At 38.9% G+C, this 20048-nt stretch overlaps 2 protein-coding genes and 1 pseudogene across 3 annotated transcripts in view; 1 reads left to right on the top strand and 2 right to left on the bottom strand.

Annotated features, from left to right (window-relative positions):
- LOC111336746 (uncharacterized) overlaps positions 1-20048 on the top strand; it is a 139607-nt gene that overhangs the window by 46454 nt on the left and 73105 nt on the right. The window lies entirely within an intron of this gene.
- On the bottom strand, positions 1683-7892 carry LOC111336765 (uncharacterized). Of its 2 annotated transcripts, none has more exons than XM_088739591.1 (3): positions 7824-7892; positions 4553-6649; positions 1683-3494 (listed from the first exon to the last, which is right to left on the bottom strand). In XM_088739591.1, the coding sequence occupies exons 2-3, from the start codon at positions 4568-4570 to the stop codon at positions 2820-2822; spliced, it is 693 nt and encodes a 230-aa protein (XP_088595717.1). In that variant the 5' UTR covers positions 4571-6649; positions 7824-7892; the 3' UTR covers positions 1683-2819. The 2 variants fall into 2 exon arrangements, with proteins under 2 accessions (XP_088595717.1, XP_022798654.1); XM_022942919.2 differs by having other exon boundaries at positions 4553-4647; positions 6703-7882.
- Positions 15626-16224, bottom strand: LOC148720832 (uncharacterized; annotated as a pseudogene).

Genomic DNA, 20048 nt, shown 5'->3' with positions numbered 1-20048 from the left:
TTTTCATGAAATGGTCAAAGTGGTAGGCATTCGGATATAATGTAGTACTCTTCTCTTCGTTTCCGCAAATTAATTTTCTTCATCAGTGTTCTACTAAGAGATTATAAAGTGACTTAAAGTCTCTTGTGTTCAACTGATTAGATAATTGATTTAGACGGTCCTCTCGTTTCCCCGTTTCATGGCAAATCGAAGTCCATTCGCTACAAACCAGTCGTCGATCTAGCTTGACAACAACTGTAAAATAATATCCAGCAAACCTTCCATCGTTATTAAAACGCATCCAAACTCAGTTTTACTTACCGGTGTGACTAAAACACACCCACCCTTCTGCAATTAAATATAAACCACACAGGCCTGGCCCTCTGTTGTAGAGGTATCGAAACAGCATATGTATGTTTGATATTTAAGCTACATAACTTTGGCTTGCGGCGAAAAAAACTTTAAAACGAATTAAGGAGGGGTGGCAAGGTGAAAATAAGCCATGCTTGCTTCTTGGAGTTATAATCTCTTAAATGTACAAAATTATTTAACATCTCCGCTCAGTGCCGCAACTAGTTGGACATAGACAGAGTTAGGGTTGTCAGGGGAGTAAAAGAAGGGGAGTAAAAGAAAGGGTGTAATAGAAGGGGAGTAAAAGAAGGGGAGTAAAAGAAGGGGAGTAAAAGAAGGGGAGTGAAAGAAGGGGAGTAAAAGAAGGGGAGTAAAAGAAGAGAGTGAAAGAAGGGGAGTAAAAGAAGGAGAGTGAAAGAAGGGGAGTAAAAGAAGGAGAGTGAAAGAAGGGGAGTAAAAGAAGGGGAGTGAAAGAAGGGGAGTAAAAGAAGGGGAGTAAAAGAAGGGGAGTAAAAGAAGGGGAGTAAAATAAGGGGAGTGAAAGAAGGGGAGTGAAAGAAGGGGAGTGAAAGAAGGGGAGTGAAAGAAGGGGAGTAAAATAAGGGGAGTGAAAGAAGGGGAGTGAAAGAAGGGGAGTGAGTCGGTTTTTTTTGAGTGTGTATCGTGGAATCGCTGGGACGTCGAGCAGTAGTGCTCTGCTTTCGTTAAGTTTTTGTTTTGGCTACTATGCTCCTAACTATATAAATCCTGGTCCGATCATATGGAACGTTCATTTTCTCTAACAACGCTTATGGGTCTTTATGAGGTAAACCACATTGTAACAAATACTCCGGAGGTAAATGTAACGTACACTTTGATGAATTTTCAGCAATGACCGTGACAAATAAGTTATCATTAACTGTGATTCTGGAGTTGTTAAAACTTAAAACACTCAAAAGCCTAAGGAAATTTTATACACGCGATCAAAAGGATTTAAAGTGCATCTCTTTCACGCTATGGAGTGAGCCTCTTGAGTACTCCACCCGTTCTAAGAGGTCACATTTCCATGTTGGGGAAAAGCTCCGCAAAAGTTCTCCTCTCGCATTCGCAAGGGCTTTCAGGGACGTAATCAGTGGAAACACGATTGTTAAAATTGTAGTTAAGAGGCATTTTTAAAACGTTGAAAAATCATTGTTTTGCGGCAGTCAAGGCTTCCTTACAATGCCATTCATTGAGGCAGCGTTTCCCCCAACAATCTGAAAGAAATCCATATGAAACTTATAATAAAAAATAATTAGAAACACAAATTAAGGAAATGATTAAAACATTTCTCCTCCCTCCCTTGGCCCGGCTAATTGCACTGTTGACCTTACTTCGACAACACTCAAGTTTAATTTATTGACATAGGTATAAATCCTTTAATCATATTGTACATAATGTACTAATCATCTACAAGATTTTTGAGTCAAAGTTAGCGATGACTACCTAGACTTAAAAATTCTAATGCTCAGATACTGTCTCTTTTAATTGATTAACGTTATTTGCAGTCTCTTTGGAAATAAAAGGCTATGATACGGTTATATAACTGGAATCTGCAAAGTGAAAAAAAGATACAATAGAAAAATCTCTAGCGAAAACACCTCGGTTACATTGTCTACCACTATAACTATCATATTCCAAGCTATAACCAGCATTAATCATTTCATTTGCCATTGCAGAAGTCAGCCTCTGAGCGACTTATACACATATATATGCGGTATGTAGATATGTTTATAATATAGTACTAAACACCTAGGGAATATAGTTAAAGTGCAATCGTGCAATATCTTCAACTATAGCGGCATTTTCAAGTCTCCCAATCATTGTATTTACTGTTCTTTGAAATGTTCCGCTACATTTTTATCATTATCAATTTTTCTGAAGGAAAATGATAAAAAAAGGTATTGGCTCTGACCGTGAGTAATAAGCACAAAAATGTATAAATCTAGATTGTTTACTACTGAGGTACAGGGTTCGTGCTACGTGACCTGCTACAGGGTATATCAAGAGTGCTCTTTGAGGCTTTAAAGCCCTACAAAAGTCCTATATGAGGCTATAAAGCATGCATTCAAAGGAACCTGACGCCCTGTATTACAATTCTACGTGAATGAAAGGCAATGTTTCAGTTTCGATGTTTCAAAGAGATTAAATTCCTCAAGCTATTACGGTTGCTGAACTTCCAATGTAATTTACACTTAAAGTAAAATTCTTTCAAGTTTTTGTGCTTTTTCTCTAAGATCTTTGGATGCAGCACAGCCCTTATTAGTAATGAGATCAGTGATCGTATATGACAGATCTAAGATATCCCACGCCAACAATGCAACATTGACGCCTATGACTATTTTGGCTCCAAATCGGCCTGCTTGTTTGATTCCGTTGACTCCAACAGCTTGTGCTACGTCGTCGGCACCTTGTGCACTTATTTTCAGTGCTGTTTGCCCAATGAATGCGTTTGCTACGTCGTCAATGCCTTATGACCCTGCATTAACTGTTGCTTGGGCCAGCTCGTCAATGACTTGTGTAGTTGCTTGTGCACTAGCCTGACCTACTGCTTGCATAACGGACGGGGCTACCGATATGTTTATCATCCCATTGTGGTACAGGATCGCATTGAGGATCTTCCGAACGGGGTTTCCAAAGTCTCTAGCGATGTAGTACAGATACCAAAATTTTGATTCTTCACGATCGGTAGATTTTTCAATTTTAATTGCCACCTCCTGTAGCTTAGCGCAGAGTTCCTCAAAGTCTTTCTGAGCTTTTTTGATTTCTTCTGAGTTTATAAGCCACTCGATAATTTTTGCCACGACGTTGGTTCCGGCCCCAACGACTCCGAACGCCATCCCTGTAAACATAAAAGGTGAGGCTAAGCCTGCCGTGGCTAATGTTGCAAATGCTCCACTGATCGCAAAAAGTGTTCCAATCAATGCTAATGAGCTTCCAGTTACATGAGCTAAGTTATGCGTCGTGCTCACTTTGTCCATAAAATCAGCAGCTTTATGGAGACTTTTCACGGTTACTGAGACTCTAGCGCACACTGCGTCGGCCAAAGGTGTAATTGACTGTAAATCCTCCCTCAACTGCTGCATCTGATTTTCAGACAGATCATTACTTTGTTGGAGAGCGGTTTCTGTTTTTGAATGCGTTTCCTGTAACAAAAATTTGTTTTTGTTCAAAGTGACGCCCCTAGATACTCAAATTGAGTGTTAGACTTTGGAGCTGATTTGTCACAGTTTGATATTCGTCTTGACTGGCTCTTCTTTCAGTCAGGGAGACAAAAAGAGAAAAATAGAAAACTCGACAGGCAAATGTATAGTTTGATTTTGTCATGGCCGAATGTTTCCATTATTTGAACTGTGTTAGTATTTACTTGGGATGATTATATGCGAGAAATAGCCAAGACTTACATTTGATTATAATCTTAAAATCAGTCCTAGCTTTAGATTGCCCAAAAGGTTTTTTTAGCCCCTTGGAGGACTCTTAAGAGTTCTTCGTTGTTCCTATGTCGAGTCCAATGTCCAGTCACGAAACTGGCTCTCCTAAAAGAGTGTTCTTCGACATTAATTAGATCAATCGAACTGGGACGAAGAATAAAGGAGTCGCAGAGTATCAACGCTTTCAGTGTTACTGCTTGTTGGTTTGTATTCTTTTGTAATTGTTTTTCTGTTGTGGTCTGGTTCTCACGTGTCTTCTGCTCTTTTCCGTTCTGTTTTGTTCTGTTTGCTTCTTTTTTTTCCCCCAGACTCGACAGTTCTCTTCTATACAATTTTTTTTGTCCGTTCCAGGCATTTAGTTTGTATAACGAAGCGCGTTAGCAAACGACGCAATATTGGCGGAGGAGTAAAAAAAGGAGAGAGATTTTGGTCGAGTTGAGTAGTGAACGCCCGTTAATAAATTTTAACCATAGGCCAAACTCTTAGAAATAGTAAAAAGATGAAAATTCTGCCATAATATCCTAATCTCTCCTAAATTTTTGAATTTTTCCCTCAAATAAAACGTTTTAGAGGGATTTAAAAACCCTTATTATTACAGTTAACTACCCCAGCAATAAATAAAGCTGTACTTTCCTTTAATTCTACCGTGGCTTGAATTCGCTCGTAAGCGAAAACAGACAAAGCAAGCCCAAATGTTAGGTTGTAGCGTACGAGAGAACAAGTACTGTTTCCAATGGACAACCAACCCAGCTGGTTTTCAATTTTTTAATTACCTGCGGTTCATTTGCCATTGTACAGTCTTGTGGAACTTTTAACAACAGAACAGGTCAGATCAGGTGGGAATGAAATCACGTGGTATCAGGAATGTCTGCAACAAAATGGATAGAGAAAAGTTCTGACAAAATCTGTATAGAGGAACATTCAGGTTTTGGGATACTATGAATCAAAAAGGAGATTTGAACTGACTCTGGCTATGCCTTCTCTGACACAGTTTTGCCGCTTATGTTAATAATTTCGGAAAAAATTCTGACTGAACAGTCCGCTATAGTGTGTTCTAACTAATGCTGCGAGTCTTGTGTTCGTAAAAGTATCCCACATGAAGCCCTTGGAGGGTTTATTATTTTTGTTATTAAACTAAAAAAAAAAATACAGTTTTTACTTAGCTGATAATAGATATTTTCATGTTTTTCATCAAAACTATTTTTCGACATCATTTCACTTGACTGCCAACATTGTTATCTTTACAATCGAATCATATAAGTATAGCAACTATCTGGAATACAATAAAATAACGAAAGGAGAAGCTCACGTCGAAACTTACTACCCATGACAAGAACATACATCCTCAGATTATAGACTTCGACCAAGAGATGGTTTTAAAAAACGGAAAATGTTTTCCACGTTCACTGTCAAATGAGTAAATAGAACGGATCCGATTACGTTGATGATGATGATGGTTTGAATAAAAGGAACAATTACAACTATAATTACAATAGACCTAAGGAAATTTACTTTTCTTCCCATTGATGTGAACGGGCAGAGTGAAATAACAAATGATTAATTTAGAATGAAAACTCGCTGTAACAAAAGCCACCACTTATATAATATCCATCGAAAATCGAGAACTTAGAAGTGTAATCAAACGAGTCACATGATAATCAACGAGTTACATTTTAAATCAAGTGTAACGCACGCAAGGGATAAGTCACGCACGTTTGAATCTTACACAAGTTAGAACATCACGCTAACAAAAAGTTAGTAGTTTGGAAGTATTTCGTTCGCACTTCGATCACTTTTCGTTCTTGGCTTAGAAAACTTGACTCGACTCGACACGGATGGTTCTTCCCCTCCACGGAAGAGCCGAAACCCAGACCTACGGATTTCGCCCCATTAGGAAATCAGATTTCGTCTTTCGCAAACAACTGCCAGACTCAATTTGTTAAGATTTCTTTACGAACGAAACAAAGCACGTACAGTGTACTTACTGAATTGGCACTGGTTTCGGCGAGGACAACAGGGTTATTTAGAATGTATTCATCTCAGATCTCGAACTTTTCAAGTTTTCCGTTGAGTCTTTTCTTGCATGTAATTTAAGATGTGATACCTCGAACTCCGAAGGTTAGTGCATCTGCATTTGGATGGCGAATTTGTTCCCATTTTTCCCATTGTGTATTTGGGTTTTCGTATCTAGAGGCGGCAGAGAAATGTCTTTTAGCCCGGGGAGGGGGGGGGGGGGGGAGGGACGATTCATTTGTAACTAAAGCCGGCACAAACTGCTTAAAAGCCAACTACTGGAGAGTTTCTCGGCTGAGATCCACCGTTTGCCGGAAAATATGAGCCATATTTCGGTCCTATCCCGTGGTCTCCAAAATTAAGTTTGCCAGTTACCTTTTTATGTACTTCAATGAAATTGCAGATGTTGAACCATGGAGTTTCCGAGAAGTTTCCTTAAGGTTATTTTATATTCATTTTAATACCCGAATTCCAGTAAACACATCACATGATATAGAAAAGGTAAAGACTGTTTAACAAGGAATGAGTTCGTCACAGTTCAGTGAGATGAATCTTTTTCCGGGGAATGAGGAAATGAAATTTTTCTTGCATTCACTAACGCCAAGTCTCCGATGAAAGGCGTTGCTCAGTTACAACGCTATATGTTGTTTTCGATGGATGAGTGTCTATTTCGATGCGATTATGGATTTGGCATGTTCAGTCTTAGTAACAGAATTGAAAAGCAAGTATTAAAGGGTTAAAAGCTTGCCTTGTAGACCTTGTGATGTTTATGAACCTGCTCAATTTAGTAGTGTCTTGCAAACCAACCAGCTGAAGAGTTCTCGCAACACTGATCAAGACAGCAATGAAATCGTAATCTAAAATGAATTCGACAAGAAAAAGTAACATATATTTGAAAAATAAGTCTTACCTATGCTACTTCTTGAATTCCACGGTCTCCTTGCAGCCGCGGAGATTATGATGGAAATATAAGTCCCGATGATCTTGATTGAGTTTCTTTATCCTAAACAGTTGTAATCGGCCTATCCGATCAGCACCTTCCACGATTCAAACCTAAACTGCCTTGAAAACTTATGTAAATGCAAACTTTTTACTCGAAAGGGATATTAAAATAAATATTACGTCAGCTGAATTTCTTTTTTTTTAGCCTTCCTTCGTGGAATTGGTTTTGGTTTTAATTCAGATTTGCACATTGTTCTTAAGTTTAGCGTTGATCCTCTCTAAGGAGTTAGTAATACTCCAATTGTGCCACCCTATCTTGTCACGGTAGAAACACGGCTTTTCCTTTATGCAGTTACCAAGAACTGTTTGTTCCGATCATGCCCTGACCTTTTCAAGAATGCAACCAATGTCTTTGTAAATGGAACCTGTCAGATTTCTTCTGAGAAAAGTCACTCGTGTTTATGTTTTTTCTCTGAAAACCATGTATCTCTTATTTGAGTGCGGAAAAAAAACCTTCCATTATTGCAGATCTATACTTGATGGGCTAGTAACTTCGTTGCTAAAAGAACAATATTCTGAAAACATCCCTTCAAAGTTTATCCGGCAGTCATCAATATTTACAGTTTTCTAGAAGCGATTCAGGCAAAAATTGAATTTTCACTACGGAACCGTTAAGATTTATCAAATCATTGGTGCTACACCTTGACTGAAAAGTTAAGGAAATATTGAGTTCTCTCACATTTGACTTTTTTTTTCAATCCTCTGACAAAATATTATCAAGGCCGATTGTAGTTTTCATGACGGGAATGGATCAATTTGTTTTCGAAGTAATCAAAATGATTCAGTGATCGGATGATCACAGGATAAATTTCACTGCTTAAAAACAGGTCCAGATTTCCAGGATCACTGAGACACAAAGATATCAAATAAGGTGGTAAGTTAGCGACGAACAATGCTCAGACAATCTGACTCACCATTGAAATGTAAGTTATGTTTGAATCGCAAATTATGCAAAGCGGAAGATTAGACTTAAAAATGCCGTAAGTTGGAGAGCTAAGTTAGCTATACAAAGCAAAAAATATTTGTTACCTGGAGATCTAACCTTGCTCAACACAGTTTCTTCGTACGTGCGTAGCAGTCGCCAGAGAAGGTACCACTGCACTGGTTATTCACTCCTTATAGCGCAGTCATTTATTGATCTATCTAGACTATAGTGTTACAGAATTCATAGAAGAGGGGCTTTCCCCGAATACACGTGCTTATTTTGATCCGGAAATAACAATCATATTTTGGCTTTCTAAGAACACCATGGCTTTGAACATGCATATCAATATTCTTCTAAGAAAAACTCAGTTTTGTTGAGCAATTTGCACGCTTTTCAATAGTGAAAATATTTACACTGTTTCTGGTAGGTATAGGAACTACCTTCGTCTTTACTAGCCCACTAAATGAACTTGTCCGCGATTTTAATTAACGAGACGTAAATTATGAAAAAGTCATCCAACGTATCAGTTACTATCGGAGAGAATGAATTTTTGCTCTTTCCTAAAAAATTCTCAAAATAAATAAATCCCAAGTAAAGAACGATCGGCTTTACACAAGAATCCATTTGAATGGATGAATTCATTCATCACGCAGATATCTTCCCAGAAAATGTTTTAGAAGTACATGATGGTTGCAGGATAGAACTTGACTTAAAGCCAAACTTTCCACGAATTCCATTTTTTTACTGGATTATTCAGTTAAAATCCTTTTAAATTCCGGCCAAGGCCAAAAAAATGAACAACAAAAACAAAACAAAAAAATACTGAAAAATGATTCGACTGTCAGAAGGATTCTTTGACGACGTATTTACTTTTCTTTCTGTCTGACTCGCACTAGCAAGATCAGTGGATTTTCAAGAGTGGCATCCATCAATGGAAATCTGACAAGAGTTAACTTTCATCTTATGTGCACAAGTATACACAGCTGATTTGATGTCATAAAGAATCTATCGTAAGGTGAAAACACACTATGAAAGAGAGACTTTCAAGTATAAATTTGTAATCGTATTATCCATCAGGCTATATGGCTTTCGTAAAAGAAAGATCCAAGAAATTATATTCTCTTGGGAGAACATGAGACTATTACTCAAAGAAATAAATAAACTGCACGCAGGAAGATCATTAATTTTGTAAACTGTATGCTGCAGATAATTCGTAAGGGGGCTGAATAACATGGTGATAGGAAAATAGAACCATATACGGACCAAGGAAAATCGGAGGCAAATTTCATTTTAAGCCTCTCTTTACATCTAATCAAGAAGGGAAATTTCTCAAGGAAAAGTCAGTTGTTGCTAGAAGGGTATGCCTTAATAATAGAGCTTTAGGAAAGTCGCTGGCCCGTCAGCACCTTTTTCAAAACTGCGTATAAAGCGCTTTACGATTAAAATGCTTCAAGGGGTTCGTTAGATTGTCAGTGTTTATTAATTAATTCTGGTGTCATTACTATGTATACTTACTTCATTATTTTGGAGTAATCAAACTTTAAGTTTTACTGTTTTTATCTTATTCAAACCTGTTTTGTATCAGTTTTCATCATTAAGGTTTCATCTCCCCGATGCTGTTTTTTTTTGTTTTTTTTCCCGGAAAATCTAAAAATAAATCAATTCTCAGCACTTCACAGCTCTCATTAAAAGCGTATATGAACTTTGAATGGATCAATTACAATAAGATTCGTAGAAAGGCAGATAATTCTTCCTCGAACTTTTTTTTTTTCTTACTTCATCTAATCATAGGCGTATGGGTACCTTTGGACTTAGGGGGGGGGGGGGGGTGGTGACTTCCTTGCCCGAGAAAAACACGCAATGCCCGAAAGGCTAAGGATTGTAATCGGGATGAAAACGGAGACGTTCACCATTTTCCCATGTAATGAAACTACTATCATTGAAAACTGTCAATAACTGGTAGTTACCAGCTGGGTGACATCAGCTCGTATTATGTGATACTTTAATACTGAGATTTACGGATAGAATCGATCGAATAGAATGAACGAATTACTTAATGAAATTTGTGTAGTATTTACTTTTGGCCTTGTTGACCTTGACGGCCGCGTCCCGCTCTCCGCGAATTTGGTGCGAAAATTAGGCACGAACTGCAGCAGATGTTACCGAAACAATACACTTTACATTTTACACGATATTATTCAAATTAAGAAATCTCTGAAGACACCACTTTCGGGCATCTAATCACCTGAAAAGTAATTAACTAAAAACTTTATTCACGACTTTTGGAAATCACGCCAACGGCATTATTTTATAATGTTTTCTCCCAAATGTCATTGCCCGATCAAGAGCGTTTTTCCCGAAAAATTACATAATTTCCGCAGCTGGAGAGGCTGCAGCCCTCCTCCCCCGTCCTCCCCCGGCTCGTACGCCTATGCATCTAATACCCCGACCTTTTTACGGTAAATAAAATTTATTGTCAATAACTCCTCTAGGAAAAAGGTCCTCGCACTCATGGCGTTTACAGAACAAGACTTGCGTATTAGAAAGGTCTTTGAGTTGCTGTTTATGAAAAACTAGAAAACAGCCGATTAAAATACACGAATGGAAGCTATGGGTCACTGTGCGTGAATGACAGAACACTACTCTCTAAGCACGCTGCAGGGTCAAGTAGATTGAATAAAAACCGAACGCAACTTCCGGTCTGTTTGTTTGCTATTTTCAAATTAAACTGAGTAAATGTTGTGAATAGAGGTTCCTTTCGAATTGTAACTCGATTTCGTGCATTGATATTATACCTTCAACTTACTTAAACAGTTTCAATTTTAGGCATCATCTGTATTCTGAGTGAAATATATTTAAGAGACCTGAAAACTTATATGGATGCAATCTTTTATTCCCAAAGAATCAAAACACTCCATAGCCCAAAGAAAGCTACCTTTTCAGTATTGTTCAATGCCTGAGGTCTACAATTCTACTCTGGCAGTCGACTCAATAAAGTTCAACTTGACTTTGTAGGGATTGAAAAGTTTTTTACAAGTGCAAATCACCTATTACTGCTTTAAACCAAAAAAACTCGGTCGTTTTCCAATTCAAAGTTAAGTATAAATGTTAATTATGTTTGTTACACAAAGTTAAGTGCTGTCGTCCTTTGAATCAACACAGACCTATCCTTCTTTCTTTAATGTCATTATGATATTCTCAAGTATCTGCGCTTTCTTCCTCAAATATTTGACCGCGTCTGGTCCTTTGTTTTCCAAGATATCCTTTATCGTGAAACTGGGCTTTCCTTATTCTGGGAAGCAAATATTCCGTTTTTTCTTTAAACTTGTCAGCGTCTTCCCTGTCACGAAGTAAAGTAGGATCTTAATTCTAAGTAAATTTTAGACCCGGCCTCCATGAAAAGCAGAATTTTTTTTATTTTTTATTTATTTCTTTTATCATTGAATTGTTATTATCAAATTATTATTGTAGTTAGATAGATAGGTTTCTAGTATAGAATTAACTAAATCAACTGATGGAAAAACCGTGTATAAATAAAGTATCCCATCCTATCCTATCCTATCCTATCCTATCCTATCCTATCCCGAAGTGATCTAATGTCAGATCAACGGACAAATAGTTTAACTCTCCGAGAAAGTCCCCATTCTTTTACGATTTCTATCTCTACGAAATGAGTTCGAATTCAGATTACGAGAATAAAAATTGTCAACATAACCATTATTTACGGAAAAGTAAGATAGCGCCGAATAATTATCTTAGTGAACCTAACTCAACTACCGTAAAGTGAGTAAATGAGATTTATTCATCGCACATTCAGTACGGAGCCGAGGATTAGACATCAAAATGCCGTATAGTTGAAGGGCTAATTTAGCTACATAATGAAAAACATATTTCTAACCTAGAGATGTGGACTTGTTCAACGCAGTTTCTTTGTAAGAGTGTAGTGGCAGTTGCTAGAGAAGGTGCCACTGCACTGGCTATTTACTCAGTATATGGTGCAGTCATTTAATAATCAGATCTCTCGATGCCATAGTGTTACAGAAACAAAGCATTTGATTGGTTCCTTATCACAGAATTCATAGAGAAGGGGCTTTCCCACTAAACAGTTGAGAGTTTGTTTTAATTGATGTAAGTATCATACTCCAACTATTCCACGAACAGCTTTTTAAATGAAAGCTGTCAAATATTTTCTGGAAAAAAGTCAGTTTAGGCAGACATCTGAGCAAAAATCAAGCAAAAATGAAAATTTTGTGACACGGCTCAAAAATTCAAATTGTTTCTATTATTGCACACAAGTCAGAGCACTTAGTAAGGGGAGAAACGCTGAGTGTTTTTTCCCTCAAATATGTTTTTATTTTCGAGAAAAATGAACTTTTCCCTTCTACCCTCTGAAATCTTTCGATCGGGTCGTAAAAGGTAAAAAATTAAGCACATTTACTCGCTTCGCCTCTCAAAGGTATTGCGTCCAGGGAAATCTAACCAACGTGTGCTCTTTCATAGACTCTTCTTCTGTAGAATGCAATTTTTAAACCAATTGGCTGTTAAGTAGTTTTAAGTAACAAGAAAAAACGAAGTGCCCTTTTCAGTTACAAAAACATGCTGGTGAAATAACCGTTTCTTCGCCATGTGCCAGTAAACTACGTATGTAGATTTCTGAAGGAAAGACCTTCAAAACGTCGTGAAATTTAGTTTGGAAAAATGTTTCCATGCAACGTAGGAAACTCTTCAAAATAACGCAATGAAGACAAAATTACGCAATTCTTGGGTTTCACCCACGAGACCAATACCTTAGCAACGGTTACTATCCGCCATCTTGGTGTCCCTCGAGGGTAAACAAACCGTATCTAACGAAGAGTTCATGCGAGAAAGAAGCGATGGTTTTATGCATTGTTGTTGGTTGTTCGAGCAAAAGTGGAAAGCATAAAGACTAAGGATTTTTTCGTGTAATAATTTAACAATTTTACTATTTCTATAGCGCAAAATTCATTAGATATATGATCTAATGCGCTATATCTAAGATCATTACAAATCAAGGGGAAGAACAGGAGGAAGTAGAAGTTGTTGTATGGTTCGAGGCTTGCGGCTGTTGTAGATCCTCGATTTTTTGGTGGAGCTTTTCTTTGAGCTTCTTAGCCGATGAGAAATCGATGTCTTTAGCCCTCGCATACGGCACTTCATTGACATATGTCGGCAAAATCCATGAGCATTTTACCTGAGTGCAAGCGAATTTGGGGTGTCACGAAAACTCACACCCCGAAAACTCAGACCCCTCGAAAATTCAAGAGATAAACTCGACTCATGATCACTCCTGGCAATGCCGCGTGTATTTTGACCTTTTGGGTCTTGATCCAACTGAAGCAGCAAAAACAAGGCCGAAAGTTGCACGCTTCGCAAATCGTCCGATCATTGAGTATTAAAACATTTTAGAGTGACACAAGACTTCATTTAGCTTAGATTTCCTCCATTTTCCTCGTTAATTTTAGGCTTTTAATTCACAGTTAACTGGATCAAATGCGCTCGCTCCAACAGCAAAGTATTAAAATGTGGCGTGATTTTGACGAGCCGAAAGGGACGTTTGTTTACTTTTTTGTACTTCGTCGCACGGATCCATGTTGTCGCTCTGTTAAAATTCTTAAATATTTCGCGATAATAATGGATACAAACAGAGACTCGGCCCACCAGTCCCAAAACGAACACAATTTTGCGACCCTTGGGCTAGAGTTCTTAAATGAGGCAGAAAAAGAAAAACAACGGGTAAGAAGACTCGGCATCAGCGCCGTCACGATTCGCTTCACTGAAGAATCACTCTTGATATTGTTGTCCGTCTTTCGCGTCGGATTTGTTGCACTATTCCACCGGTTATTTTGTAAAACAATTGGTTCATGCTTTATGCTATGCACTATCGAGTATTGGAGCACTTCGGAAGCTTGGAGAACACTTCGAGGGGTCTGAGTTTTCGGGGTCTGAGTTTTCGTGACACCCAGCGCGCTTGCCATGAATTCGAGTAGTTGTATGGGAGGCCAAACCATTTAAAAGTGGTATGAAATCACGATTTATGACTGAGATTATCGATTGGTGATCGAGAACAACGATCGCTATGGTTGAGAATCACGATTGGTGATCGAGAATGAAGATCGCTATGATTGAGATTAACGATTGATGATTGAGAGTGACGATCGCTATGGTCCAAAACTCGATTGATGATTGAAAAAACAGATTGGGGATCGAGAATACCGATCGGTATGGTCCAGAATGATGCGATCGAGAATATCGACCAATGGGTTGAGAATATCGATTGGTCATATTGGCGAGAGATAAAAAAACTATGACTTACATGAAGCAGTAAAGCCAAGTTAACTCTCAGCAATCAAAATGGCGTTCGCCCATGACCTAGATGGTCAAGATTTAGAGGAGTTTCTGGACTCCATGAGGCAGTGCTTCGATGAGGTGGAGAAAGAGCTCAACGATGAACGTAATTCTATTCCTTTAGACTATTTAGAGAGTAGGCTAGCGATCATTTCCAATTACAGAATGCCAGTGATTCACGTAGTGATGAACTGAAGCAACTCTTGGAAGACAAAGCTTTTTGCAGGAAATCCACACCACTAAGATTCAGAGAGAAATCGTGAACGAAAGAAGATCACCTGCTTGGGTTCCTAGTAGAGAGGCTAGTACAGGAGGGAGGCCCAGGTTTAGCATCGGCGTTGAAAATGTTGAAGTTGCAAGGTTTATGGTTGAGAATCCAGTGATAGTCGAGGTAGCTTCATAGCAGGAAAAAGCGTGCGCAATGTCCGTATTGAGCGACTTTGGCGGGAGATGAATAGGGTGGTCATTGTATTTTACAAGGATATCTTCCATTTCTTGGAAGACTCATTTTTGCTTGATTCAAACTCTGAGTTAGATCTGTTTGCTCTACATTACATCTAGCAACCAAGGATCAATGCATCACTCGAGCAATTTGTAGAGCAGTGGAACTTTCATGGGATACGTACTACAGGATACCATTCCCCAATGGCATTGTGGCATGCTGGCACTTTACAAAGTATGGATGAAGCAGTGCTTGATTGCGAACCAGAATCTTATGGCACTGACTTTGAATCAAGTATTTCAGAGATGAATGGTGATGTTGATATTGTTGTTCCTGAAAACCAAGTCCAACTGACTGAACAAGAAATTGCAGTCCTAAAGACCCATGTGCCAGATCCCTTAGAGGATGATGGGAACTCTGGAATTGATCTTTTATCAGTGTTTGCAATGTTGTCAAATCAGTAAACAACATGCCTTAGTTAAACTGTTTTGTTCATGAAAATCATTGTTAGTGAGGAAAAACACTTGGGGGAAGTTGCATCAACCCCAGTTTAACTTTTTCTACACAGTCACTTAATAATAATATCCTTATTTAATTTCTTTGACTGTTCTGGCATTGTTACGAGATGCGACTCCATTACTGGATTTTTTAATCAGTCATCATGCCATTAAAACTCTCCTATCTATCGGTGGATCTAAGAATAGAAAGGGGCCTGGGGCCTGGGGCCTGGTTTCTTGGGCACTTAAAGATCTGCCACTGATAATAGCTCCTCTATTGCAGTGATTAGATTTTTTTACAGTTTCATTTTTATTTACATTTGGCCTTGGCCAAATTTGTTAGAAACTGCTGCAGTTTTCTTTGATTTATGATTGGCTTATTGCTTCCCCCACTGTAGTACATGTATGTCCTGTCCAGATTGTGAAAGGGAAGCAAGTTTCAGGATTAAAATGTTTCATAAAGTTAAAGGCACTAGATCTCTTCCAACCACAGACTGTTAATTGTAAATTTGGATGCGTTGAAATTGTTTGAGACAAGGCCGAGAAAAGGGAAGTTGGAAAAGTAGGAATTTGGGAATCAGTGTTTCTTTGTTTGTATTTTTTACATTTCAACGCTACAAATGCTACTGTCGAAGATTTATTCGAAAGGTCGCAGGTAAATTGTTTTTTCCTTAAACACTCTTTTAACCATTACTCCATTTAGATCTAGTCCTGGTGCAAGAGAGGGTTTTACAAGAGTTGTGTGAATCGGCATAAGGGTCTCAAAGTCCACGAGCGGTGGGGTTTTTTCATCAAATGCTCCTCGTAGAGAGGCCTCAACTACACACGCGGACCACTCTTTCTGCAATTGGAAACCCGGGAAATCACGAAACCGTTTTCCATCAACCACACTCGCTTCGTTTGCCTGGGAACCTTGTTTACATTAGGACCAGGTAGTAATATCACATCTCGCATAAATGATCCTTTGACAACGGACTTTTCTTTTCCTTTACCGCGGAAAGTGTTGGAACTTGGATGAAACTGCCTTCTAAAACTTGGCAAATAAGAACGGCGGACGGAAGAGCTTTGATTTGATGTAGAAGCTTCTGATTGCTTTTCCGTGTCGCTGCCGAGGAGTGTGGAAAGCTCTGATCCTTTTTGTTGTAGTTCTTGTAGTATTCGCTTTCCCTTTCCAGCATCACAAGCTGAGTTCGACGCCATGCTTTCAAGTTCTTCGTGGCGCGAAAATTCATATACTACATCATGTAAGCTTTAGTTTTTTATCCCTCGCCAATATGACCAATCGATATTCTCAACCCATTGGTCGATATTGTCGATCGCATCATTCTGGACCATAGCGATCGGTATTCACGATCCCCAATCTGTTTTTTCAATCATCAATCTTGTTTTGGACCATAGCGATCGTCATTCTCAATCACCAATCGTGAATCTCAATCATAGCGATCTTCATTCTCGTTCACCAATCGTGATTCTCAACCATAGCGATCGTTGTTCTCGATCACCAATCGATAATCTCAATCATAAATCGTGATTTCATACCACTTTTGAATGGTTTGGCCTCCCATATAGTTGCCTCTGACATAAAATAAAACATTCGTGATATGTGAGCATGACTCAGCCAGTCCAGCTTTGCATCCCAAGCAATGGGCTATAGTCCCATCGTTTTCAGAAATGACCCAAATGTTCACTAAAGGATCATTCATATGCTGAGAGTGCCAAACTCGTTCTCTCACGACATACTTGCCGGCGATTACTTTGCCTACGACTGAGGTTACATATCCCGACAGCATTTGATAAAACGCCTCTAGACTCTTGAACGCCTTGAACTGCTTCTTGGTGTATAAGCTGGTCTCAAGAACGGGGTAACTCAGCAAGTCGGACACTTCCACAGGAGGCAAGCATTTTCGACTGAATTTCTCGGCTGGTATGCTTGCAGGGTCAACCCCGATGACCGAGATCTTTTGCAAACATCTTCCTTCCAACTCTCTAAGCTTTCGGCATACTCAGAGAGCACTGGGATACCTTAAGATAAATGCCAGATACTTTTATCGCTTTTTTCTTTCTGGATATTCATGTAGTTGGCGAAATAATACGGCGATAAGAGAGAGGGCTTCACTATAGAAATCGACTAATTATTCATAAATTTGACACCCGAGGGACACCAACATGGCGGACACTAACTTTAGCAAAGCTTATGACGTCACCTGAAACCCAAGAATATGTTGATTGCGTGACCAAAAAGCTAAGGAGCATTCTGCCTTCGTAGTAACTTCGGATCGAATAGCAGAACTCCTTCAGAGTTAAATAACATAGATATGCCTACAAGTCGTTATATTTGTTGTTTGTGTGAGAATATTTTGGACCAAGGAGTGGGGTCGGTCGACGTTATTTAATAGGAACAATAACAGAAAAGAAATGACCAAATATCCGTTGAGCTCTGATTTTGCCTTTTTTTATTTGTACCCATGTTGATTTCATCTACTAGAGTGAAATACGGGTGGTACCAAGGGCCTGTTTACATGGAGTTGGAGACCCCAGATAGGCGAGGTAACCCGCTTGTTTATATTATCGCTTAGTTTATCTTGATCACGTCTACAGATAGGTGGGGTAACCCGCCTAACCTGGTTACCCGGTCTACGGGTGATTTAAGCTTCTCATCCGCGGTCGCGATTTTCCATGTAAGTCTCATGGACGGGGTAGCGTTCATGTTGCATTTGCCACGTACCATCAAGCTCACCCTGAGATCTCGGTGTTATAAAATTGTTCGTAAACGCGAGCTATATTTCGATCACACCTTTATGTAAACATGCCCTAAAATAGTGGATCAGCTGACCACAGAACCTCCGGAGCCTGCAGAAACTGTAGAATCCAATTCTTTTACAACAAAATAGAAATAATAATAATAATAAAAAATTAGTTTCGTTTTCGGGTACAAAAATGATTACGTTAAAAGAAAAATATATTTTTGACATCCTTGACGTCTAATTAGAAATAACTAACTTTAACCCTCCTATGCGATGTCAGAAGGGGCAATCGGCAGTCACGGCACACAAGTAGTTTGATCCAAAATTTGAAAGCTTAATGGTTTGGGTACTGTGATATCGGAATAGCGCCTCCTCAGAAGGGTCTCAGCCAACCTTTAGGCTGGAATTGGCGGCCTTTAATTCCTTTTCGTTTGACATGACCTTCGAATGAGGAACACGAGCGTGAAGAAGCATCATCGTCCAAGCTGTGTGTGGAATTTGGGGTGACCAGGGGGTCTCACTACAGCGAATTTACAGCGGTTTGCTTCCGTCGGAATCGTTCAGTAGGCGTTACTTATATTTACGGACTTATTTGGTGGGTGAAGGCGTTTTTCGGCATAAGTCGAAAATACTCTCTCTTAAAAGGAAAATAAATTCCTCAAGACTTCTATGAACTTCTTTATAATTCATTGTTATAAGTTCAACGCGCGCTGTTTATTTTTACTATTGCGCGACCGCCACGTTGAAATTCATACCGCAATAATAACCACAATAGAGAGATTTAGCACCGCTTTACATGAAACGGCGAACGTCAGCTTGCCCTTTCAGTTTTCCCGTAAAATAGCATTAACCTTGCTGCTTTACCTTCGCGTGAGCTCACGGCATGGTGGGTTTGAAGGCACCCTTGTACGATTTACAAGGATTAGCCCTGGTGCCCTTTTTCCAGCAATTAACTTAAAATCTGTGAGAGAAAAAGTGTAGAAAATCTTACTTGCACAGCAAACGCGAAACAGGTTAATTTCACGGAGAAACAGCAAAGTGCAACCGGCAAACGTGAAAAAAAGGCGGGAAAAACAAGGCCGCGAAACGCAGAAACGCAGAAACGCGGTACTAAAATCACACTAATGTTTGTCGCGTAAAATGTCTTATTTAAGATGCGTAATCTAGTTTCTCAGTTGTTCAGTTCAGTTCAGTTCAACCAAGCTAACCAGTTACTTTCCACAAATACGGAGGCAGTCATGAAGTAGGTTTTCAGTTGATTTCCATGTTATTACAATAGCTCAATTCCGAATTACCCTTGGCCTCATTTTCAAAACGAGTCCTGGTGCTCATCCCAATTAGTGCTTACAGGCACTAGAACGACTAGACACGTTAATAAAGGTTATGTATGTATGTATGTATCCTTTCATATAAAAATTAGTTTTCATTCAAATGCAAATTAAACTCCATCGCCAGAAATCGAGGACATTTTGCTCTCGCATTCATTGGTCAGCGGATTGGAGTCGGATGAAAACAAAGATAGTGGTTAGGACAAGTTCCATATTAAATATTGAGCGATTTAAGTTCTGTGGACCTTCTTTATGGAGAAAAAAGCAAAAAAAAAAAATTTGAACATATCTCTTGGTATTTTTAAGGCAGAGCGACTTATAGCAATTTGCTGGCTGATATAATGCAAGGGAGAATCTGTAGAAAGCTTCAATGTCCATTCAAACTGGCTTTATTTGTAATCGTCTACGGATGTCAGACATTTCGGAAATTGTAGCTTAAACCACTTGCATTAAATAATGGGAAGATCTAGGCAAATCTTACTTGAAAAGGGCTTTTTCTCCCAGTTGAAAACAGAGTTCAACGAACGTACTATACAGATCTCATTGATCTGCTTCCTAATTTTCGCGCGAGAAACTAAATTTGTTCAAGGCTCTACTTTAGTATCAGAGGGTCTGGATTGAGTTTATTTTCCGTCAAACATTGCTGAATAGGAAAAACAAATATGGCGACAGTTTAAAGGTTTCGCAGAGGGTTTTTCGTTTAACGCTTGCCCTTCTGGTGCGTTCTCAAGGATGGTCTCAGATCACAGACTCCACAGAGCAAAAATAGCAATTTTCAAGCTCTTTTGGAAGTATCTTATTGTCAAGAAATGTTCCTTTTTATGGACAATTTGCTTACTTCGAACTTCCCTTTATTTAATGCGAGTCGGAGCTAGTTGACTTCTTGGAGGGTTGCTCCTCAAATCGACGATCCTTAGCCATGGATTACGCTATATTTGAAACAGACTAGAGG

The sequence above is a fragment of the Stylophora pistillata genome, chromosome 11 (assembly GCF_964205215.1).
Source record: "Stylophora pistillata chromosome 11, jaStyPist1.2, whole genome shotgun sequence".
NCBI classification, from domain to species: Eukaryota; Metazoa; Cnidaria; class Anthozoa; order Scleractinia; family Pocilloporidae; genus Stylophora; species Stylophora pistillata.
The sequence above is the reverse complement of the archived record's forward strand: the minus strand, read 5'-3'. Positions and strand labels throughout refer to the sequence as shown.